General features: G+C 37.1%; 2 protein-coding genes and 1 long non-coding RNA gene across 4 annotated transcripts in view; 2 read left to right on the top strand and 1 right to left on the bottom strand.

The window, feature by feature from the left end:
* Nucleotides 1-488: 488 nt before the first annotated feature.
* LOC122417133 (uncharacterized) lies at nucleotides 489-4,826 on the bottom strand. The gene is made up of 2 exons (XR_006262232.1): nucleotides 4,610-4,826; nucleotides 489-1,746 (listed from the first exon to the last, which is right to left on the bottom strand). It is a non-coding gene; the product is annotated as an uncharacterized lncRNA (long non-coding RNA).
* A 3,263-nt stretch (nucleotides 4,827-8,089) lies between these two features.
* On the top strand, nucleotides 8,090-12,524 carry TSG101 (tumor susceptibility gene 101). Its single transcript, XM_043422422.1, has 8 exons — nucleotides 8,090-8,256; nucleotides 8,360-8,434; nucleotides 8,660-8,744; nucleotides 9,010-9,239; nucleotides 9,758-9,878; nucleotides 9,988-10,208; nucleotides 10,388-10,770; nucleotides 11,166-12,524. Exons 2-8 carry the CDS (start codon nucleotides 8,381-8,383, stop codon nucleotides 11,350-11,352), a joined length of 1,281 nt encoding a protein of 426 aa, XP_043278357.1. The 5' UTR covers nucleotides 8,090-8,256; nucleotides 8,360-8,380; the 3' UTR covers nucleotides 11,353-12,524.
* Nucleotides 12,525-13,568: 1,044 nt separating this feature from the next.
* Nucleotides 13,569-25,436, top strand: part of LOC122405580 (uncharacterized) — a 74,156-nt gene continuing 62,288 nt past the window's right edge. For both annotated transcript variants that reach the window (XM_043410453.1, XM_043410452.1), the window contains exon 1: nucleotides 13,569-14,855. The gene's annotated coding sequence lies outside the window, so the exon portion shown is untranslated. The remainder of the gene's footprint in view (nucleotides 14,856-25,436) is intronic.

Below are 25,436 nucleotides of genomic sequence, written 5' to 3'. Positions count from 1 at the left end.
GCTCACGTTTTATGAACTTTCTAGAATACTCTGGTTATTGGTTTAGAGCGCTCAATATTCGGGGGTGATTAACTGACTCGGAGATATTTAGCGAGGGTACAGCATGATTAATATTTAATAGGACGAAAGCAATTGTAATTGATTGACACGGCTATGGTTCAGTTGTATTATTTCCTCAGCATCTGGAAGATGAGACATTAATGTGCTTCGTTTTTCTGGCTATTTTCACCCGAAAGAAGACATTAATTTACGGGACAAAAAAGACTCCCCGGCGTTTTTAATATCGCTCTCAACGGACCTCCGTACATTGGGTGAAATTGATTCTTATCAATGGCCGACTGTGAGTCAGTGCGAGCTTAAAGCGACGAATAAATATGGGGATGAAAGCGAGCTTTTTATCTCTCTTTATCTCGCCTTCCTCTCGTCGTTACATTTTACTTTCTTCGACAGCTGCAAAAGAGAAGATAAGAATAAGAGAAACTCGCGTATAAGAAAAGGTCACAGACGATTACTCATTTATTTAAGCGCGCGTGCGATTCGTTCAATCAAACAGCTTTTATGTACACGTAAACACACGTGGGTCACGGAAAAATTGCCATTTTCCTCACCGACGCTTTCGATTGTCAGCTTCTTTGTTTTTTGTGTCTGAGTATTCTCACCGTTTCTCTATATTCGAGTTCGATTCACTGGCTATTCGAAACGGCTGGGAATCGATAAATTTGTGATACTTTTGTAAAAATTGTTGAGTGGGAACAACTTTGTACCAGTCAACTGAAAATTCAATGCAGAGGAAAGCGATGCGAGGGAATCTTGAACTTTGTTTTATTCCGACATCTCGACAGCTTTTTCCGAAAAAAAGCTGTGTCGAGTACTGCAAAGAGGCTTTTTTTCTAAAATATGTTTCATTGATGGGCGAGCCCGGTATCTCGAGATTCGGCTGGCCCGTTGAGCTGGAATCAGTGGGAGGGAGGATTGACATAGAAAAAATGGATGTTTCAAGTTCATCGCTTTTCTATTGTGCGAAAAAAGCGTTTTCGTATAATTCTGGGACAATTGCCAACGACATCGTTGCAAAACAAAAGGCTTCGTTGCGGAATGCGTTCTGCATCGAAAACGCGAAGGGCCGATCAGAACCAATTCCTGGTGATGGAAAAAAACTCAACGGTACCAAAGACTTTTAAATATTTTCCTGAAAAACCCGTTCGTGTCTGTTGAGAATCGAAATAATCTCGAACCAGAGACTGCAACAGTAGGCCCTCGAACACCGAAGCACTGGAGCTGCACTTCTTATCAATTTGAACTCGAGCGAGTGATTGTGTAACGTGGGAAACTGTCAACTGCGTTATCAAGAAACTCGGCAGAGTCCCGGACCAAGTACACGTTGACAGCTCCGTCGTGCGGTGGCCCGAGGCCCGCCGGGCCTACATTTTCGTAAGATTTCTGACGATTTCATCACTTTTGTGAGACGAGTAAAAAGTTGGAATTTTGAATGCAGCGCTTTCAACATCTGATGCAACATAAACGTCACTTGCCAGACTGAATTGGAATTCCCTGTGCGCACTCGCACGACACTTGGGTTCTCGAAGACTCGATACGTTGCGTTGATTCGTTGGATATTCGATTCGTAGAAATAATTGCTTTCGTGACGAATCCAATGTGTTGGTTGCGTTTGAGGATGAGGAGAGCTCGGAAAACGATTAACGCGATGCTCCGAAGCCTCGCACTTCGTCTCGCTTCCTCCGCAGCCTGAAAATCATTCGGATTTTCATTTTTCTAGCCACATACTATTAAAGTTAAGGAAAAGACGAAGGTAGAGAAACGGAGTTGCTATTTTACTGTTTATGAATGAAGCGCTTGTGAATTTGTGAAACAATAGAAGGGAATAACGAAAATTTCGTGTGCTGCGCTTCTATTTTATCCGCATTGAAAATGCTGAAAATTAAAAATTACGTGACTCGGTATTGGCAGACTTTTAATTGTTCGTTCCAAGAATTTTTTTTCATTTCTGTATTCAAAGTTGAAACATATTTTTTGCTGATTTCTACACACAAAACATGTACGTTCGACCAAAATTTACTGTTTTTAACGGAAAGGAGTTCAATAGAATTGCATAGATCAGTAAATTTCGAAGATTCGTGAGTTTGCTTTTATATTGAGCTATGAAGTTGATTATTTTCAGTGGGTTCACAACGCAACCAATCTGGCCGATCAAAACGACAAAAATCTCGGATTCTTTGGACCTCTGATTTGCTTTGATCGAGACGGTGACTTGGCAGTTGAAATTTCATCAATTCATTTCAAAAAGAAAAAAGAAAACTTGGAAAAAATGAGATCGAAGATTTACTTCAAAAATGAAAAAATTAGACGTTTGAAAAGATCAAAGCCCCATTCGGTGTTTTCAGTCGCTATTATTCGTCAGGGTGTTTAAATGACATATTTATATACGTAAAAATGTACATTTTCTGATTTGAAGAAGCATGAGATTTGTCGAACGTTTGTATGGTAAAAAAAAAAACAAAAAACTTTCACTATTAAAAATCGCGACCGACACTGTTGAAATGTTAAGAAGGGTGGATCATGAAATCAAAATAATCAGAATTTGATAAAATTTGGTGATAACATTCTTTGGCATCAAGTATACAAATACAATTTTTTTTCAAATTTTTTTACCACATGGTTATCGCATAATTGAGCGTTAAATCGAACTTCTTATGCACGAGATTTATAACTGTATATATGTAATCTCTATGCTTGTACACGTGAACTTTAGTGTTCAATTACTCGAGAGCTATGTGGTAGAAAAATCCAAAAAAATGTACATTGTCTTATATATTTTTAAAGAATACATTTACCAAATTTTATTAAATTCTTATCATTTTGAAATTCTTTATTTTTAACGTGGTTTAGCATGGCAACATTGTATCGTCGCGATCCAGCCTCCTTAAGGTAGTTCATGCACGAGACGCTTTCTTCAGAATGTCTTGAAATTTACACAGAGTTTAAATGAGTAGTCGACTGACACGTATATCAAATTTTAAAGGGTTCGTCTTATTGGTTGTTTAGATAAACGTGTTTAAATATGAAAAAAATACACAGGGTTTAGGGACTATGTGTAAAAAATCGTTCATCTTTCCATATAACGAATGAACGCTTCTTACGAAGTTTATGAAAAAGTAAATCATAACAATGGAGTATGTAACGAAGGTCTGGGAAAAAATTCGAGACGATTGTTTTACTAGTAATAAAGATATATTACGTTAAAGATTGAACGAAATTGGTAATGAGCACTCGTGAAACCTCACATTTGCTTATTTCGGCATTTTGTTTCACCTTGGCTCGGGCCATTTCTGTCACAGTCTTCCGTCTTTTTATTAACACTTTTCTATTGATTTATTTCCCTTTGGGCTCTCTAAAGCGATTTTTAATATAAAAAACTATAGTATTTTGGCCAAGGACGAATGAAATTTTGGGTTTGGTCAGTGATGGATCCCCGTTCAATTAATAGCTTATAATTTCATTCGCCAAAAAATAAATTGGAAAAATGTATTTACTATTTTGAATGAATAACTCTGACATTAATTTAAGGAGGAACATCAGCTTGAGAAAAGTGGTGATAGCTTAATGAAACTTTTAGAATACATTTTTGGATATATTTTCTATAGCCTCTCCAATTTTTAATCCACTTCATTCAACCATTTTTTAGTAAATCATTTTCAAACTTGGAATATTTATTTAGCATCTATGCATAGGAAATAACTCCGAAGATCCCATCTTTTCATACTCAAAAACAAATAAAAAATGATGATAGGTTAGAAAAAAAAGTACTATTCCACAGCTTGAACTCTAAAGAACCTGTGTGCAAAATTGGAGGTCGTTTCATTCTACCATTTCTTTTGTATTTCACATAAATTCCACCCAAAAATGAAGTATTTTTGGGAGTTAATCCCGTATAAATAAAGCAAACAGGTTTTACATAACCTTGATAAATTATCAAAGATAAAAACAATGAAATTCGTATTTACCAAATAAAGTCATAAAGTGACTATATATTCAATTAGGGAATAAAACTCTATCGAATTTAAGGAGGGTGGCTAGCGACGATACAATGTTGCCATGCTAAACCATGTTAAATACATTAAAAATTTCAAAATGATAAGAATTTAATAAAATTTCGTGAACATATTCTTTAGTGCCAAACTTGACAATACAAATTTTTTAAGATTTTTCTTCTGTACAGTTATCGAGTAATTGATCACTAAAGTTCACGTATATAAGCATAGCGTTTCCATATCAATAGATATACATTCCGGGCGCTGAAATCTGCTTTAATGCGTAATTACTCGATAACTAAGCAGAAGAAAATTTTGAAAAAAATTGTGTCTTCGCAACTTCGCACTTGATGTTGAAGAACATTATCACCGAATTTGATCAATTTCTTATCATTTTGACGAACGTAGCCACCTTCCTTAAACACCCATCTTATGACTTTCAAATAAAATCACTCGTGTATTCAGTACTATTTTGGGATTAATATTTTAAATAATGGGAATTTTTGAGCATCTAGTTTCAGAGATATCGGAGATTCAGAGATGAACTGTGTTAATTTTACGTGACGTGGAACGGGCCCATGACCAGCTGTGACGACTAGTGGCAACAGTGTGTACGGTGCGACGAACGAACTGATAGGCACCATACAGAACAATATGAAAGCTTTTTACTCAAATGTTCGACCACCTTTCTCGATTGAATTGCCATTTGAACACTTTTCATAACTTCTTTCTTGACGAATAAATAAGATTTCAGGAAACATTGACATTTTGACGCTCGACGCTACAGTAACACTGAAGAATGCCGTTGTTGCCACGATCGCAGCGCCACTTTCTATATGTGTAGAGGACCAATTCGTGCATGAGGGCGCGTGTAGGACTAGACAGGCAGAGTGTACAAAAGCTTCGATTCCATTTTACGTACGCTCCAACACTTTCCAGCACTCACCTCGTGACATTTGTGTGACATGTTTGAGCAAATATACGGTTTACGAAATTCTTTATAATTAAAAGAAGCCCCTTGAGTACGTTTTCAGGGTCTCTCTAGATATGACAATTGATCAGAAAAATTCGGCGTTGACGCACGCGGCAGCCATGAACGACACATGCCATTGGGTTATAAATATATATATGCGATATGTTGCGATATGTTGTTCCGTCGGGTCGTTGGCTTGTAGAGACACGCGCAACACCCCGTATACACGCGTATGGGCCATTCGACGGAAAATCAATATTGACAGCTGTCATTTTTTTTCAATTTATCTGAAACATTGAAATATTTCGTCGAACGTTTTCAAGAAAATAGTTCTGTAATGAAAAAATTGATTTTGTAGAAAGCGAATTCTGAATTTACACCGAAACGTCGTTCCCCACTGAAACGAAACTTAGTTGGAGCGATCGAAATTTTGTTGCCGGAGTGGAGAAAATTTCGTCCGCAACAGAATAGTACCTCGATAAAAACAAACTGCGCGTTCACACGGAAAAACATCGCGGATGAAGAACTGGATCCTTCAACCACCTTTTGTATTCAGCACCAAATCTGTGGTGTGACGTTTTCAATTTAATTGGTCACTGCAGCATGCTAAAGCTAAAACGAAAGAAATAAAAAAAAATAAAAAGGACGAAAGAAGCTCGCGCTGACCCCATTAAAAATCGAAGGGTGTCCATGCGATAATAATTATTCAACGCACATTCACCACTCTGTTCGTATGGACAGGATCATTTCAGTGGGAATTACAGAATAGCTGGGAGAAAAAGCAATTTGAATTCAAATATATTTTCATACGAAACAGAGCTCATGGTCTGTACGCGTTGTTCACGAACTACGTTGTACACACTCTATTTTTGTGATAACGATGGTTAAATGAATTGATGAAGCAAAAAAAGTACGCGTTTTAGAGAAAAACATGTTTACATCGACCGATACGTTTCTATATTGCTACGTAACAAACTACGTTTTTCTGCACTTGAGTAATCGAATCGAAGATTGGAACTCGCGGAGATAGAAAAGTATTAAAAAATTTACCTGAAATTTTGGCAAAAAAGTTTCATTTTGTCATGAAACTTTTAAGAGCGTTCTTCGCTCTGTGCATGCAACAGTTAAAAGTGGTGTTTTTCGTACTCCTCACCACTGACCTACTTCAACAGTCGGTAAAACACTTACTTTGCGTACCGCTGGGTCCGCTGGCAGGCTCGAAAAGCGAGGAGAACGTGGTTGCGTTGTATAAAAATAATTCTTTCTTATAAAACAATAACTTTCTTAAAAAACACATTTGCATAATGATGGTCGAGGTAATTATCGAAATTTGTCGTTCAATCATTATCTTTTGGTCCGCAGTATTTCCCACAGAACCTGGTTTAATTTTCGTGTTGTTTTGAGCTCATGTGCGAACGCAAACACTCACCCAAAAAATCGGACCATACACAAGCCTCTCAACGACGAAAAACATTTTTAAGACGAGAATAATTAAATTGTTTCATTGTATCAATTTATTTGTCATGTCCACTTTTTTACCACCGCAGATGCAGGGCAAACGCTGCAAGGAATGGGATTCGATGGAACGCGATACGAGAGTAAAAAAGTAAAAATATATTCCAAGTGTGTTCGATTGGAACTGCTGGGCAATAGACAGTTTACACCATACGGAGTTATGGAGCTATAATGTAAGAGAGCGGTTGAGATATTTGGCAAATAAGGGATCGACTGTAATTAGCCCTACACCTCATGTGCCTTTTTTCATACCCTCAACCTCATGACCGGGGTTTGAACGCACCCCACTCTTTTTCTGCCTATAAATCCGGTCCTACGATGCTAAACTGACTTTATCCTACACCATTTTCTTCGTTTTTTTATAACGAAAAGAATGATGTACGATAAAACTAATTTCAATTGAATTTATATATTAAAAAATCCGTCGATAATCAGTCGATAATGTCGCTTGTTAGGACGGGAGCGTAGTTTGAAGTTCGCGTGGGGTGTGCTCACACCCCAGTCATGCGTTCTAGGGTTAATATTCTTGTACAGTGAGCGACGCCATATATCCTTAAGAAATAGAAGTTTCGTACAGAGGATATATATGTTAAACCAAATATGTTCTCTGTACGAATACTTTCGTCGCTCACATATATCCTTTGTAACGAATACTTCTTTCTTGAGGATATGTTAAACCAAATGTCTTCTGTACGAATACTTTCATCGCTCACTGTATAAAAATTTAGACTTGACTTTCAAACGAACATTGAACTGTTATCTTTTCGTTATAGGCAATGATGCGGTAATTTCAAGGTACGAAATTTCATTAAACATTCATGCATGAACTCTGTTGACATTCAGAAGTACCTCTTTCGTCCCAACTACAATTTTTGTCTTTACGAAAGCAATGGAAAGCACGCGGTATCAAAAAGAACTTGAATGTATGTCTGAGTGCTTTGGTAATATGCAATGAAGGTAACTTTTTTATTTATTGGAAAACATATATGAAATGAAGAGGCCTTATATTGGGAGAAATATAAAGGCAGAAAATCAATTGTAGAGGTTTCTTCTCTCTACCGTTATTATTATTTGTTGTCCGCTGGGCTGTTGTTGATTTGGCTTTCGACGGCTGCTGTTTATTTCGCATTCCTGTGGATTTGGTTAAATAGGATTTTTGGATACGGATGTTGGTAATGAAGGATCCTCCACAGCTGTGGTTTATTTAAAAGAATGGTTTTGGGATGCGTTTCGTCTCGGGTACAGTGGCAGACTCATCAGTGGGGCTGTGCCTTCTGTACCCTACCCCAGACGCTTGTGGATGAAGGGTTCTGGGATGGACGTTATATATATTTGATGAAAGCCTGTCGAAGCGTATACGAAAAAGTTGTAGCCTCGTAGCGGTTGTTGCGCGAACTAACTGGAACGCCACACAATTTTGGATACAGCGACATCGTACGGCCACGTACTGAACTCTTTATTCAACGTTATCGACGGAGGCGGAAGAAAAGAAAGCACTTTATTTTAACAGCGACATATATATATATATGTATATATGTTTACATGTGTCTATATTCATCACAAGAAACTGTTTCATGTTCATGTTACTCTGTATAATCGCGATTTATAAAGTGACTGATAAACGTCATTTAGTAAAGTGGACTCAAAGATAATACATTTGTACATTGTCAATCCAGTAATTGCACACCATAAACGGAGACATCATCGAGGCAGACAGTGGTACGAGATCGAGTCTATGAAAAAAAAAAAAAACAATTAATAACCGTGCACATTTTGACGTTCGATCTTTCCAAGGCTCGAATTTGTGTTTTTTCCTCTAAAGCTGCTCAAGTTTCGAGGTTATATGGTCAAGATGAATCACACCGACTTGCAGAAGATGAAGCAGTGTCTGAGTAAAGTAAGGGGTCTCTAAATAATTTGGTTTTCTTATTGTTTAACCCACGCTCATTTTCATATACAGTTGATGCTTCTATGTATTCCTAGTTGTCATTTTTTTTTTTAAACCTACACTCCACATTGCAAAAATAAAAGACTATGTATATGCATATACATATCTATCCAACCATTCAACCACCAATTGTCTATGATTCAGTTTAATCAAATGGAAAAATTTCAATTATAGTATCAGAATGCAGATATAACGCGCAAAGAAATTTGCAATGTGCTACAAATGTATCGAAGCTTACAATACAACATGGAGCCCTTTGGTGAGTTTGATATTGCAATAAAAATACTTGTCTTATCGGTCGTCTCAATTTCTTATCAATATTTTTGATGAATTTGCTTTTATACTTTATGAAAAATTAATCATGAAGTTAAACCAATTTTTGAAATGGCAGATTTTAAATGATTTAATAAACATTCAATAAACCGGCAACCCAGAACCATTCCAATAACGCAAAGCTTCAATTTTGCTATATCCGTCTTTAATGATATATTTTTTCTCATCCTTGAATGCTTTTTATTGTTCAGTCTTCAACGACGGTTCCTGCAAAGAACTATCCAATCTTCAGGGCACTATACCAATAACCTATAAGGGCAGTACGTACAACATACCTGTATGTATTTGGTTAATGGACACTCATCCCAACAATGCGCCAATGTGTTATGTCAGGCCAACTGCCGATATGAGTATCAAAGTCAGTATGTTCGTTGATCACAATGGCAAGATATACTTACCGTATCTACATGACTGGGTACCAGTGAGTAGAAATATTAATTTTTAATCGTTTTTTTTCTTATTCATTCTATAATCCTCCATATTCATTCTCAGATTTCACAATTCCATGTACTCGAATTAGTTTCGATACTTATCCACGACCATCTACTGATGTTTTGTTCTCTAGAAACTGACCCACAAATGTTTATCCATTGATTTTGGTGTTATCGCAACTGCTCTAAATAATACTGTAGTACTTTTATCAAAATTACATATGCATTAACATTCCATTTGATTCCTATGATATGCAAGGTAAAGAGATTTTATAATATAGTGGTACAAAGTTCTAACATTGAGCATGAAAAAGAAACTTTCCTCTACTTACTCCAGAAGTGGGTAGGAGTTTGATCTTTGTTAGAACTATTGTTATCTCAGTTGTAAATAGCAGAGTTGGATATGCATCAACATTTTTCATACTTAAATCAGAAAATTTATATCTGAAAACTTTGCATATAAGTAAGTAAAGTCTTAGATTGTGCTGAAAAATCATGATTTTTTCAGCATTCCTCGGATTTGTTGAGTCTAATACAAGTAATGACGGTCATGTTCGGCGAGCATCCCCCAGTTGTAGCGAAACGATGGACAAGTGTTCAAAAGCCAACAACACCTTACCCCGTTCAACGTAAGTATCTTTGAGTTTCTCTTGCATTCACGATAAAAGATTCGACAAAAACATGCAACGTCAATGGAGGAAGAATTATAAATACTAGTAATGTTTCCTTGTTGTGCAGCTTTTATGCCTGTTCCGACCAATGGAGGAGCTATGGGTGCGACTGGTAGTGGATTTCCACCGTACCCTACGACGACGCCGTATCCAGCTACCAATTCTCCATATCCTCCAGCTGCAACATCCAGTCTTGGTTACGGTAGTTACCCGGGAATGCCGACACCTTATCAGGGTCAAACTTATCCTGGTTCGTTTCCATCTCCTTTCAATCCAGCTAGTTTACCAGTAAGTATAGTTCGTGATTTTTGGGAGGAAACACTAATGAAAATCTAATAATATTCAATATTCGTTGTAATTTCGTGCAGAGGTTGAAAAATCGTCTCATTACCTTTCAAAAATTGACATATTTTTCTTCATAAACAAATAAATTGAAATTAAATTAAAAATGCAACTTTCTGCAAAAGGGTGAAAATCCATATCAGTCTCCATCGATGGTGCCAGGCTCAATAAACACGGGAAATTCCGACACGATAACCGAAGAGCACATAAGAGCGTCGCTGCTCTCAGCGGTCGGTGACAAATTACGACGGCGCTTGTGTGACCAGTTTTCCCAGTTGCAAGCTGAACTTGAAACCCTTCGACGAACCCAAAAAGAACTTACGAATGGTTCGTCTAGACTCGCCGATTTGTTCACCAAACTCAAGAAGGAGAAAGCCGAATTGGAAAAAAACATAAATATTCTACAAGATAAAGAGGCGGAATTGGAGAAAGAGATTGCCAAATTATCCGACAGTCAATCGATCGACGTTGATGAGGCAGTTACGACGATCGCACCTTTGTACAAACAGTTGAGTAATATATCTATAATCATTTATGGAAAATATTGCTAACAAATTTTCTAACAATTCGAATTATTTTCCCTTTCAATCAGAAGAAAAATTTGTATTTATATTATATTACATTTGGCTGCTGATTTAAATCTCACAATTTCACAGAGAAACGTGAGATAGTTTTATAAGATTTTCAACTTTAGATGAGACTTTTTACTTAAAATCTTTACGTTCTTAGATCTTTGGTAGGTTATTACAAATGTCGTACCTAAGTTTTCCGATATTACCGTTCATTGCTATCCAAATGAAAGTTCACTGCATTGCGCTTAGTTCAGAAATAAATAATTACAAAAATATTGCATGAATGCTTGCAAATCTAATATGACTCTTTTCATTTTTGACCGATTCACAGAATGTTGAACGCGTTTGCTGAGGAGGCTGCAACAGAAGACGCCATATATTATCTTGCTGAGGGATTACGAAGCGGCATAATCGATTTGGATGTATTTTTGAAGCAAGTTAGGCAATTATCGCGTCGGCAATTTATGCTCAGAGCTTTAATGTTACGCTGCCGACAGAAAGCGGGCCTCGCTGGATAAATTTGTCCTTAAACAAAGCGTGATAATATTCTATAACGGGCTGGCGCACACTCAGTGTTCCACAACTATCAATATATATTATTTTAATATTGCAAAGCAGAAGAAATTTAATAAAATATAAATAAATACGTAACTAGTAAAGAACATGAATAAAAAAGAAACACATCCATGAAAGCTATTGTAATAAGTATAAATATAAGTGCTATATTCGTTGTACAATTCGATTTAACGACAAGATGCGTTCTATGCATACGCAGCACGGAGAGGTAACAATAAATAAGTCAAATATTACGTCGGTTTTTTTTTTCTTTTTTCGTTAGTTTATCGAAATAACAATGGTGCTGTTTTATTAAACATGTCGAATTTTATACAGGAATGCACGAGCCTCAGTGTGTGAAACTCATCCGGAGTGTGAGAATGTTGTGTAATCGGAATACTCCTAATCTGCAACAATTAAAAAATTCTATAAAACCGTTTGCACAAACTTTATGTGGTGGTAGAGGAAAAACAATATTTCAATGAAATGTAAAATCAATTAAGTACACGATAATCTTGAGAAAGAAAGAAAATTATAGCGACTGTTTTGTCTATTTAAAAAGGAGTGTTTATGATCAGAGTAGTGGAAAATTCCCTAATTTTTAAAAATTTTATTAAAAACTGAAGCTTAATTGCTAATTATATAAAATGAGCATTCTATGCTTCAAAAATTCATGCCGGATTCATTCGAATAATCAAGACCTTCGCTTCTAGGAAAGACTCAAGCTTTTACGAGTAAAAAGTAAATCGCAATTTCAATCATTTTGCCTTCTTTTGCACCAAAAACAAGGTGTGGCGATCATTTTACAAAAGTGCAACATAAAATTCCAATGGAACAGAGGAAAATTATTGGCTTATTCACACACAATGATAGTTGAATAACTTACAAAAAAAGTGTATAGAGATCAAAATCAAAATGTCACTGTGGAACAATTTTTATCAATTTTGTTGCATCAGCAATTGCTTTCTGCATTGCCTTAGTGATCGAATAAGAATAGCAAAATTTCATTTGCAATGGTATTGTAATGTTCCTCGCTTTTTAGTTACATTAGGTAGTTAGGTACATATTTATGGAAAATTTTTTTGTTTTCTTTTTTGAATTAAGAAATAAAGAATCACCGTTTTGTAGGGTCAAATGTGTATATCATTGAAATAACTCACCTATACATATATGCCAACCCAGAGCATAAGGAAAAGAACACCGAAGCCTGAGAATATAGCAGCAACCAGCGAGACCAACAACTCCTTGTATATATCTCTGGTGAATTTGGTGCTTGTGACTTCGTAAACGAAAAACCATGCGGTGAAGAATATACCGATACCCAACAATACAACAGCCAGAACTGGAAATACTGCTGGATTTATTGGTGAAACATACCTCGTCATTGACTCAATCTCGATCTGTCAATATAAAATCGAAATAATTGTTCAGACCGTAGGCTCGTGGAGAGATTGTATGAACTAAAGTTAAAAACGTTATATCTAAAAACTGTTGAGGTTAGCCGGTACGAAAATAAATAATTAAAATAATATGTTTTCTATTTATGGTACGAGTAATTAATTTCATTCAAATATAAACTAATTTTTTTTTTTCTTATTTTTATTTCTTGTTTTACTCATAACCACATACGTATCTGGATTTATTTCTTGATCTTACCATTTTGATAATATGCACTTTTGACGTGGCTAGATTTGTTGCTAACTCCGCACTTCTGAGTATATCTATGTAAGCGTGAACTGTGCCTATGCAAGAGGGCTTCAACAATAATACAATGTTACCAACATATTGTCAAATAAATAACTGAAAAGGTTCCAGAGGAAGTGAACTTCGTCAAATTAGCCGTTTTCATTGGCCGAACGAATAAGTACTTCGATCGAAACAACTTACGTTAATTGTACTGATACCAAATACTTTCCACTCCCCGCGATTTCGTCAATACATACGTACGGAATGTAGTTTGTAGATAAAACGTTCATGGCACTGTTTTCAGAAATGTGAGCGAGTATGTGATCGGCGGCCGGCCGCCGAAGCAGCTGCTAGGGAAACAGTAGCGGTGTTGGTAGCTTCTAGTTATTTGGTAATTCAATGGTTGCAAGCGTGAAAAGGACGTAAGAGGGGGTACGGGCGGTTCGCTTATTCCTTTACGGAGCCTCTCAGTCTCTAAACTCGGCTGCATCGAGCCACTACAGAGTGAGAGAGACGGGAATATTACTAAAGGCATTACCGAGTCCAGTGCGTTAGTATATCATCCAAGAATAGTTATCAAGTGGTGATTCTCGTGCGGCAAACAAATTGTTCAGATTCGTTACATTAGAAATTTCGAAAACGAAACCCTTCGGAGCGGCTCTGAACTTTACTACATATATATGCATATATATACACACACTGTATATGGGTATATACACGAGTCGTTCTACTTTTATCACGAGCCTAAATTCGCATAGTCGTTTACCTCGAGGACCTCACGTATTTTTTTCTTTTTGTTATCGCACTCTTGGGTTTCAGTCCCGCGACTAAGCTCGTATTTTCCAATCTCGGAGTAAAATTTATTCGCCTCGTGGATATTCAACGGAAGCTCGAAAAAAATATATCTGTTTATTAAAGCTTTTTTTTTGTTTTTTCATAAATGCAATATCCCAAGGGATAAAATAAGCTAATGCATGCGGGGTTTCTTTTATGCAACAAAGAATTTTGTCTCGAAATTCTCTCGAGGAAGACACATTGAACCGAGTGCATCATCGACGCGGGAAAGTGTTTGTGATATTGTGAACTGAGTGGGTTAAACAAAATTGATATCTCCAACGAGAAACCCGTAAGGCGTCAGCAACTTGACGCCTTTTCATGCACTCTTCGCCCTCTCTCTCTCTCTCTCTCTCTCTCGCTGGTTCATCAGGCTTTTTCCGAAGCCACTGCTTTTGAGACTCAGATTTCTCGCTCGAAATAAGAATAACCAAAACGTGTACCATGTATTTTCATGAAGTTACGATTTATGGGATTTCCCTGCGATAGTCTACCGTCGAAGAAAAATGGATTTTCCACCGGAAAACACTCGCTGAAGATAGATTAAAAGGAAGGATTTAGCATTGCAATATATCAAAATAAAATAGATATTCTGCTTTAAGAGAACTCTTAAAAAATTAATAGTCTTCTCTCGTACCTTTTACGTTTCCGTCAAACACCAGGAAAAACAAACGAAAAATCATTTTCCATGCGAATGTTTGATAAATAAAACGGATGATTTGTTTTTCTCATCATCCATGCAATCGGGTTACGGTGAAAAGCAATGAGTGACTGTAATCTTGGAATCTTGGTGCTGCTAAATTGTGTGATAAATATCGTGTCGAAGTTTGGTCGTTTAGCCGTCGCCATCGAAAATCCTCCGAGCAATATTTCGTCTCGAGTATCGACTGGCTCATTCGTTCAAGGAAATACGCGGAAGATTGGTCCAAAAATTCTTCGCAATGCTGTAAGTTTTTATAAAACTATATAAAAGTCAATTGAAAAACGTATTTTTAATGCTACAAAATTTGATATTCTTGCGGCAATATCTTGTAACGGAGAATAATATTTTCGAATGGGAGTGACGAGCAATTTGTTAGCGTTACACTTGACGTTGTAAAATAAAAATTTGATTTTTCAATCGCTTCGTCCCCTCAGCCGTCAAATTTCGTACGGAACAAAACTCGCGTTTTCCTCAAATTATTTTTCCATATTCCCACAACTGAAACTGCATCAGTCGTGAATTCGGATGTCGATCAAAATGTAATTGAACTGCAGAAAAATACTCTGCGAATGACCGTTCGCAAACACGAGAGATTTTCCACATCAAACTGCCGTCACTTCGTCAAACAACATTTTTCTCCCGACCGTTTTCAATGTAGTTATTTTGCATTCAATATTTTCCTAAAACAAGTATTCATTTTATCGGTGTATATCAACGGTACGGCGCTTTTTCCTGATATCAATCTTCAGATTCCAGCTTTTTGCATCGTCGTTTCCCGGCATGTGAAGCGTAGTTTTGTTCCCTGACCCTTTGTACATATCTAATACGTTCAAAATTGTATGTTGAAACTCTATTATTTAAACAGCACGAAAACGTCTGCATATTCGTATTGTTAACACGCTCGAAATACGATTAATTTTGAGAAAACCTTCGAGAGAAATAGTCGTTAAAAATGTTTTCAGTAAAATTTGCACTTCCGACGAATCGAAAGACCGACGCTTGTCTCGAAATAAATCCAATGTTTCTCTGCTTAAAAAAAGTTTACTTCTCGGTGTATAAATAAAATGAGAGTGGCCGTCGATTTTATTCCATCGCATACGATTTTGCACGTTGTCATTTCAATGTGCGTTCACACGTAGAAAAGAAAAAAAAGTATTTTCCGTACACTTTGCGCGAACAATCGTAATCGATGACGACTCTTCTGACAGTTTTTACCGCTCTCTTCCGTACGATTCGAATCCGAAGGATTCCAAAAATCGAACTGCCCCGATAATGAATTTGGTCATTTTCTTTCCATTCGTGAATGCACATAGTGGAGCGAGAACACTTGGATCTCGGTGGTTTTTCATTGGCGTCGCGAGGCGAGAGAGAACCGATATATAATCGTTGTAACGAAAGGAGCGGGCAGTCGTAAGAGAAAGATGGAGTCATATGGCGACGCAGTTGAGAGAGAGAGAAGCCCCTGTGGCATACCACCCGAGTCAACGCACATTCCGTCGTACCGGAAGAGACACTTTTAACTGTGAGGTGGCACGAAATAAAATTTAAAAAAAAGAACAGAAAAAAAAATAGTGAAATGATCGGTCGGCCATCCCTTTAACGATTCAGCATTTGGTCTCTGCTCTTAACGGTCTAACCCGCTGGTTAGACCGTTAAGGGGGGTCCTGCTTTAGAAAGCTAAAAAAATTGATTGTTTTTGGGAATGTTTTTGGGATCGACGGAAATAACTCAGCATAGCGAATATTTCGGTACAGTTTCAGGGATATTTTAAAAGTACGAAAACATTTTTTTAATGTGGGAAATACGATGTGGAGATCGTAATTATTGTCTGAAACGAAAATTTCAATTTTTTTTTCCATTTTCATATATTTTCTTTTCATATGAACCTCTAAAAGCCAGAGAAAATTGCGAAAATCTTTTTTTATAACGAGTTTGAAAAAAAAACGCTTCTAAAGAAGAAGAATATCTTTTCAACAAGCTGGGTAGTATAAAATTTTTCAATTTTTTCGGGTTTCCATAGGTTCATATAGAAGAAAAATATTTGAAAATGGAAAAAAAATTTGGTATTTATGTTGCAGACAATAGTTACGATATCCAGGTTGTACACAGCTGAGAAATTTCGACAATCAGACTTTGCACATAAACCATGTACAAATTAGTATTTCTCACATTAAAAAAATGTTTTTGTACTTTTGAAATATCCTTGAAACATTACCGAAAAGTTCGTTATGCTGAGTTATTTTTGTCTATCTTAAAAACATTCCCGAAAATCATAGATTTTTTTGACTTTCTAAAGCAGGACCACCACCGCCGCCCCTTAAAAATCGATGACGCTGAAATTTGCAACGTTCGAGTTCAACGAAATGATGTAAAGAAAACTCGAAAAATTCCAGTGAATCTCCAATTTTGTTCCCTGCCGAATTTGCAATTCGTGATTTTTCAAGCCGCATCAATGATTCGTGAAATAAAAAAATAATGAACCACAAATCTTCTTTTCGTTAATTTCGTTGAACTCTAACGTTGCAAACTTGAGCGTCGTAAAAATTGAACGATGAGTAAATCGGATGCTCCCTGAAAGATTTTTCGTTTGTTATCGAAGCGGAATTATCCGATAGTGTCGTTCCGCATATATTTTTGCTTTCTTCGAATAAAAAGGGCTCAAGACCGTTCGACATTTTCTGGAGCGCACAACCGCGTCTCAGAGCAAAGTTGAACGAGAGATTATTATCGACCGACCGTGTGTCGTATCCCCCCTGTGGCGTGGTCTCCATTTTGACGCGACTACGAAATATCGTATGTGTCAAAAGTGTGAACCACCATGCATTTTAACATTCCGTTCAATTATTTCTCCCGGCTGCTGGGATACTAGGAAAAAAAATTGAGCTTTTTTCGCACGTTTCCAAACTATCGTTGTTTTTATTAATTCGAAGTACAAAGCAACGCGATTCCTCGATTCCGGGTTTCGCCGCAGCGTTGAATTTTTCAACCCGAAGTCTTTCTAAACTCATACACCGAAATTGAAGCACATGCTCGAGCTCGATGACGCTGAAGTTGGAGTCCAACGAAATGATGTAAAAAAAGCCTCCAATAATTCCAGTAATTCTACAATTTCGTTTCCTGCCGAATTTGCAATTCGTAGTTTTTTAACCTGCACCGATGCTTCGTGAAATAAAACATTGGTGAATAAACAAATGTTTTTTTCTTTCATATCGTTGGACTCCAACGTTGCAAACTTCAGCGTCGTCGAACCATCGAGTTACCTGAACTTTGACAGTTTAACAACGATTCAATTTTTCTTTATAGAAATAATAAAAAAATCATTTTTTATAGCCATTAAGGTGGATGGGTGACGGCTACGTGATTTTTGCAGTAACTATATTTTTCGAAAATTTCAAAATACGAAACTTGCTTGAAAACAATAATTTTATTATTTTAGAAATATAATTGGTAAAGAACCAACATTTTTATACAATTTTATTATAAAAAGGACGTTTGAAGAGTTCATTTTGACTAGTGTGGTGCAGCAGCTGCCGCTGCTATTGATGTCACGCTGTCACTTTTGTTTACAAATTTTATAGGTTATTTAGTAAGTTTACTGTCCAAAGTGGTATTGCAGTAGAGGAAAATGAAAAAATGAACGATCAAAAAGGAAGGTCGAACTGACATCATATACGAACGTATATTGAATGCAGCGCTGTCAAACGTTACTGATCTATTTGTCGTATAATCCGAATGATTTCTCATCAGATATTTTTTCATATTTCAGCCGATTTTCAACAATACGATTCAAAAACTAAAATACTCATGTATTCTTGAATATCCACGAAATACAACGATCGATTTTTTTTTGCGAAATCTTGGATATAACTAACGAAAAAATTCAATAACTTTTCATGTGTGTACGGTTTTCATATGCCGGAGTGATAAGCGTCAGAGAAAAGTTGATATTCAATAATTGATTTGCTGTCAAACTACGCGGTAACTAGCGTCGAAATTTTGCATAAATCTATCCAGTACGAATTCATTTTTGCCTACCAAAAATATCATCGCGTAATCTTGGATGGCGAATATTCACCCATCTACCTTAAAGTCTGTGTACCTTCGAGATAAAATATTCCAGAATGCTCAAGTGATTATGTCCAGGAAAATGAGATGTTAAGAAAGTAACTGCGTCATACTCGCTGGATCTCACGGAGGAAAGTATTTGCTTGTATTATAGTTTGAACCCAGCATTCTGAAATAGCGTACAGCAATTTTTTGTTCATTAAGGATCGTTAAAGGTCCATGAAAGTGATATTTAACGACCGTTTGTCGATATTTATTCTCACCGTCGTTTTTCATATCGAGAAATATCATCGTTGCGGATACGCGCTTATGCGGACTTTTATTTTTCCCACATTTTTTTCCACCAGAAAGGTACGTGTAAAATGGCACGTTCCGAGGACATTGACGGAGCCAATCGAAGCTAATTGGTTGAGTGTGGACCTCGGGGCAGAGTGCTAGATTGAAATTTGGTAAACAGTCGAAACATTGCGGAGAGTGTAGTGAGAATTTTCGTCTTTGACAGACTTTTCGCGTTTGTTCCTCGAAATTTTTTTCAAATTGTCCATGCAGTTCATTCGATCGCTCTCCGTTTCGACGGCTTTCGCACGGTGCACCTGACCAAACATTTCTCTCGTATTTGACCAAAAGGAAAGAAAGTCGTATTTCCGACGTGGTCGCGATCGAACTGCGACGACGAGAGTCTTCAAGCAGAAGATTTCCTCGAATAAAACCAGTCAAAGGGAACGGGAGAAAAATAGAAAGAAAGAGAGGAGCGTTGCCGCTTATTAAATTTAGGACAAGCTGCGGTGCAACGAAACATTTTGTTTCGAGTGCTTCTCGATTCTACATGAAACGCTCATTTGAGCACCCACCCCACCTTGCACTCTTCCGATCGCTGCCTCACGGCTCGTGTTATAAACACTGAAAAAAGCTAACATTAATAGAAAAAGAATGTTTTATTAATAAAATAAAACATTCAAATGAAAATACGCGTCGACGCGCTCGGAGGGGCTGGACAAAGAATAAAATTTCGATGGGAGTTTTCTGACCCCTGCGAGTCCGTCCTGTCAAGAGATTAAAACAAGAAAGAGGAAGGGAGGGTGAGAGAGAGAGTTGGAAAAAGAGAAAAACGTCCCTTCTCAGTGGGCTACGTACACGGAGTTCGTATCAGCGCTAAGAGGAGGCGGAGAGGGTATAAAAATCGTCCTCTCCCCGTTGTGAGGCCGAAGTGGTGAAGAGAGCGAACGAGCAAAAGCGAAACAAAAAACGTCCTCTTTCCGGCGCAGCAAGAGAAAGGAAGAGAGAATATGAAAAAAATAACAACAACAACAATACAGGAGAAAAATAAAAGAATACGAGCGAACACTGGCGGCAGGTTATATTTAAACGCTTATACCAAACTCTATAACAAAGGAATTGAACGAAATAGAAGAAACGAAGAAAAAACGTGAACTAAAACGCATCGAGCGAATAACGTTCGTCATATCCCGTCCCCTTGGTTGACGACGAATGTGAAAGAAAAAAAAATCAAAAGTTCTTCGATCGGAGGTCAAAAAATATTGAACAAAAGTTGATTGATCCACGATATTTTGTTTCTTCTCTCCCTCATTTTTCTCAACGTTTCTGGAAGCAGAATCGAGAGTTTCATCTCGTTGGGGCTCCCACTCGAGTTTTTCGTCCCCTTTCTTTATTAAGGTAGTTCGTCCACGAAACGATATTCTTTAAGAAAGCTAGTTTCGAAATTTAGACAGAATTCGAATGGGTGTTGACTGACTCGCATGACAAATTTTAAAGGGTTCGTCCTATTGGTTATTTAAATAAACGTGTTTGAATATGAAGAAAACACACAGGATTATAGTAACTGTGCGTAAAAAATCGTTTATCTTTCCATATAACGAATGAACACTTCTTACAAAGTTTATGAAAAAGTACACAATAATAATGAAGTATGTAACGAAGGTCTGGGAAAAAATTCTAGACGATTGTCTTACTAGTAATAAAACTATATTACGTTGAAGATTGAACGAAATTGGTAATGAGTACTCGTGAAATCTCACATTTGCTTATTTCAGCATTTTGTTTCATCTTCGCTTGGGCCACTCCTGTCACAGCCTTCTGTCTTTTTATTAACACTTTTTTCTTGATCCATTTCCACACATAAAAAACTATAGTATTTTGGCCAGGGACGAATAAAATTTTGGGCTGAGTCAGTGATGGATCCCCGATTAATTAAGGGCTTTTAATTGCATTCACGAAAAGATAAGTTGAAAAAATGTATTTATAATTTCGAATCAATAATTCTGACAATAATTTAGAGCGATAATATCTTTGATTAGGGAGTAAAAACCGACATGACGCTGAAGTTCCCAACGTTGGAGTCCAACGAAATGTTCTAAAAAACTCTCAAATAGTTCCAGTAAATCTCCAATTTTGTTCCCTGCCGAATTTCCAATTCGTAATTTTTTAAGCCACATCAATAATTCGTGAAATAAAAAAATAATGAATTATAAATCTTTTTTTCGTTCATTTCGTTGAACTCCAACGTTGCAAACTTCAGCGTCGTAAACCGACCCAATTTAGACATCCATAAAATACGATCGTTCGGGCATTGGAAAAAATACTACGAAATGTAATAAAATCGATAAACTTCGTTAGTAACAAAAATGGCCTTTATTCGTCTTCCTGAAGCAAGCTTGAAAAAAGTAGCACAAGATCCGAGCTACGTTGTGACATTCTCGTCTCCGGGACGCTCTGCACGCAGACGATGATAAAGGTGCGGGAACTCGAGCTATCTAAGTTCAACGTCCCATTATTCCGACTCACATATTTTCTCTACGCATGGAGGATGCTCGAAAATCGTGACAGAAACGTAACAGTTCATTGGCTCGGTTAACCTTGTCGAGGAAAAATCTTAATCCGCTTTCGTTCCGAATTATCGTTCATGATAAATGAAATGATGCAAATGATATAAATGGCACGACAGGCTAATTAACCTGTCGTTAAGGATTCGTTGAAATAATGAAAATGTGCGCAAAATTCCATCCCTGATATCAGCTTTTCTATACTCAGTCTTGACGAGACTCGATGCAAGTTGAATTCAGGCAGGATCAATCGAGAAGATAATAAATGGGGCTGAAAATAAAACACGGAAACGGAACACGCCGATGCTCATCGAAAAATATCCCAACGCACGAGTGTAGGCCGGTCACTGATTATTTCATGGGTGCGATCAGAATCAGAGCTCGTGTCTTCTCTCGTCGTGCAGTTTATTATGCGATGCCTCTTTTAACTCTCGCAGATCGTATTTACTCAACTTACCGTTACTTTTTTAAAATCGAATCGGCACCACTGCAGTTTCTTAATCTTGAAATATATAAAAAATAAATACTTTCTTATTTCTTATCACAATCAACTCGAGCGGAAAGTTAAATCGTAAGGGAAAGATATTAGCTTCGGGGTAATGGACAGGAGAGAGTTCGAGAAGGGAGCGTATGTCGTGCCCGTTACGAGACACGTGAAATACCGGACGCGAGCTCGTCCGGACGAGCATTTTGCTTCACCTAATACGGGGGTCCCCGCTGAGCCTCGTCTGCGTAATTTCTTCTTCCCAACTGAGAAAAAAGGAAAAGGCCTTGGGGCTCTCACGCCTTTATCGTTCCTGGGGATGAATAGAACCGAAATGTCCGTTTTGTAAGGGAATCCCTTGTTTTGTTCCAGCCAGTGGATAACATTATATTTTTATTGATTATCTAGCTTTGTCGGATTTCCTGCACGAAGAAGCATCATGACGCTGAAGTTTGCAACGTTGGAGTCCAACGAAATGATGTAAAAAAAAAACCCCTAATGATTCCAGTAATTCTCGAATTTTGTTATCTGTCGAATTTGAAATTCGTAGTTTTTCAAGCTGCACCAATATTTCGTGAAATAAAAAATAATTGGTGAATTACAAATGTTTTTTTCATTCATTTCGTTGGACTCCAACGTTGCAGACTTCAGCGTCGTGAAGCATCACAAGTTTAGCAATATTCAGGATTCGATGCAACGGTGGGAGAAAACTGACGAATCGCATCAACGATCCCGGCAATGAAATGCAAGCAATGTATTTTTCACTGCGATTTCTTGAATCGTGTGAACAGAGATTTTCCTAACGATTTTAACATTTTTATAAAAAATGCACAATCCAAAATAAACATTTTCGTTTCTCCAATACCGTGTTAGCGTCTCATGTTCCAGGTTACATTCACTCTTCGGATGAATTAACTATCGCAGCCCAATTTTTAAGCGATTACTTTTTTGCCAATTTCTCAGACAAACTAGTTAAGCTTAAGAGGACGAATCAGTCGTTATATCGCGACCGCGAGCGCGAGAAAGATTGCTGCAAATTTTGAAATTAAAAATTCTTCGACACAGTTTGACCGATTAAAAAAAGGCTTCGTCAGCCGATTTTTGCCATCGTCCTTAATCGGTCAAACTGTGGCAAAGAATTTTCATTTCGAAAATTCCAAGTGAGGTTAGTCGACTGATCCATACTCTTAAGCAAGTTCACCGGAATTTAATGGAAATCGAAAATTCCAACTCTGAGACCAACTTGAAACAATTCACGAAAATCACATTTTTTTAAGGGTTATGCTCTCAGGGCATGCGCACTTCCTGTGTGACAATTTGGATTTAATGAAGTAGGATCCTCCCAACTTTGAAGAGCCAAAAACGAGAGTAAGAAAATATAATGTTTTCAGATATCAATGATTTCCTGGGAAAATCACTTGGGAATAGAAAAAGAAAAACACTTATTTGAGGTTAACTAGTAATAACGACACGAACGTTGGAAGGTTTGACAACGCCATGAGCCAGCTGGTTTAAACACAGATATGCAAACGCGTATAAAAAGAAAATGGCTGTTGTTACATTTTGCTTGACGATTTGACTTCGAAAGTATTTAAACCGCTATAATTATATTAAAAATTGTTCAATCTCAAAAAATAAGTTACACATAATTTCAATAATTTCGAGAATAAATTTTAATCGTTTCTTTGATTGTGAAAAGAGTAAAAAAGTTCAGTTACTTTTTTGAATCACATGATTTTCCTTAAGCAGTACGAATTTCCCACGAACTTGGATCGAGGCTGAAAATCTGATATGGCATGTAATCTACTGAGGAGTATCTTCGGAATAGTACTACGTGACAGGCTGCAGCTCAGCAATGGCCGAAACCGACGACCAATGTCCAAGTAAAGCGGTGAACCCTGCAACAGCATTAAATTTTTCATTTATCAATATTGAATGAAGCTTATGCGAGTATCAATAAAAATATCATTCATTTTCACTGTTTCGTTGTCTGCCTAGAGGTTTGCACTCAGAAGATTTTCCTTCTAAAAACCCGTCTAATTTGCTCTTTGAATTTTTAGAGACACGATAAAAGTCCTGAGCGAAACGAATTAAAAATAAAATTCAATGCCCAAAATATCCGCATCCAAGAATGAACGTTCTTCAATGTCAATAGGGAGTTGAACATCCAATGAAGTATTCGGACGCGTATCCCGAAAAATGTTGCATTCATTGAATTTTCGGTTCGTTTTATTTATACTAAAATTTCACTTGTTCGTAAGACCACGTAAAAACACATCGACCGAATGAAAAACTCATGAGAATTAACTAATGAAATGTGCCCCTTCAGGTATCGTGTGTGCAGAGTACAGCAGCGTATCCTGCTGTAGCTTTATAATACATTAATGGAAGCGGGATTTGCATGTACGTGAAAGCGTACGAACGTTCAGACTGAAATTTAGGTCAATTTAGTATGCGCGAGTGTGGGCTTCCGCGGAGCTCAAATCAAGTAAATCGATTACTAATTCATTCATCGCGCTTGGAAACGCCGTTTTTTCTGGCGGGTCTCCAATAATAATTATAGAATCCACGGGGACGGATACGGTGAACGAATTATTGTGGCGAATGATTCAAATCTTTATCCGCATATTTGTAAACATTCCCAGTGTTTGGGTTTGCGTCGATTAGGATTAGAGTTTGTAGATACGAGAACACGATTAAAATACGCTCTAACAATTGAAGCTCGAATTTAAGCACTCGGCGTTACACTACAAACGTTTAACTTTATTACACACGATAAATCATCCACCACGAGATTACTGAGACAAATGATTATTATGAATTTCGTGCGATGCCAATGACACAGGTGGCCGGCTCATATTCCGAGCTTGGGCGCCAGTGATCCTCAACCCGGATCGACCCGTTGATTTCAATATTAGGGAGATAAGATCGAGATTATCTTCGATAAGTGGGACATGCTTTTGACGATTATCTCAGATTTGAGCTTCCCTTGTTCGTTTATAGACAGTAATCCAATATTTTTATTCACTTTGTCAAATTTTTCTCCATCTTTCACTCAAGAAATTCAATGTTTATTTTTGCAATTACCAGTCTCTTTATTTTTATATCTAATAACGGTATTTCAATAATATTATTGTTATAAAAATGGAAACAATAAATTATGAGGTTGTTTGACACATAATAATGACTGAATATTTTAGAACCTTTTTATCGAATATGAGTGAGAGGTCAGTTTGATGTTTTCGAGTTCTTTAAAAAGGCTAATATTCCCCATGGAGTACGTTCCTTGAGGAAAATCATGCCCGAAGAATTGTATTTTATGGGTGTCTAAATTGGGTCGGTTTTTACTCCCTAATCAAAGATATTATCGCTCTAAATTATTGTCAGAGCTATTAATTCGAAATTGTAAATGCATTTTTTCAACTTATCTTTTCG

The sequence above is a fragment of the Venturia canescens genome, chromosome 1, assembly GCF_019457755.1.
Source record: "Venturia canescens isolate UGA chromosome 1, ASM1945775v1, whole genome shotgun sequence".
Classification (NCBI taxonomy): Eukaryota; Metazoa; Arthropoda; class Insecta; order Hymenoptera; family Ichneumonidae; genus Venturia; species Venturia canescens.
Note: the sequence above shows the minus strand (reverse complement) of the source record. Positions and strands in the feature narration are given on the sequence as shown.

Excerpts from the sequence above, each read along its gene's own strand:
- TSG101 (XM_043422422.1), top strand. The coding sequence starts at position 8,381 with ATGGTCAAGATGAATCACACCGACTTGCAGAAGATGAAGCAGTGTCTG. Across the intron at positions 9,879-9,987 it reads AACACCTTACCCCGTTCAAC|CTTTTATGCCTGTTCCGACC; the intron begins GTAAGTATCTTT and ends CTTGTTGTGCAG. Across the intron at positions 10,771-11,165 it reads ATCGCACCTTTGTACAAACA|AATGTTGAACGCGTTTGCTG; the intron begins GTTGAGTAATAT and ends ACCGATTCACAG.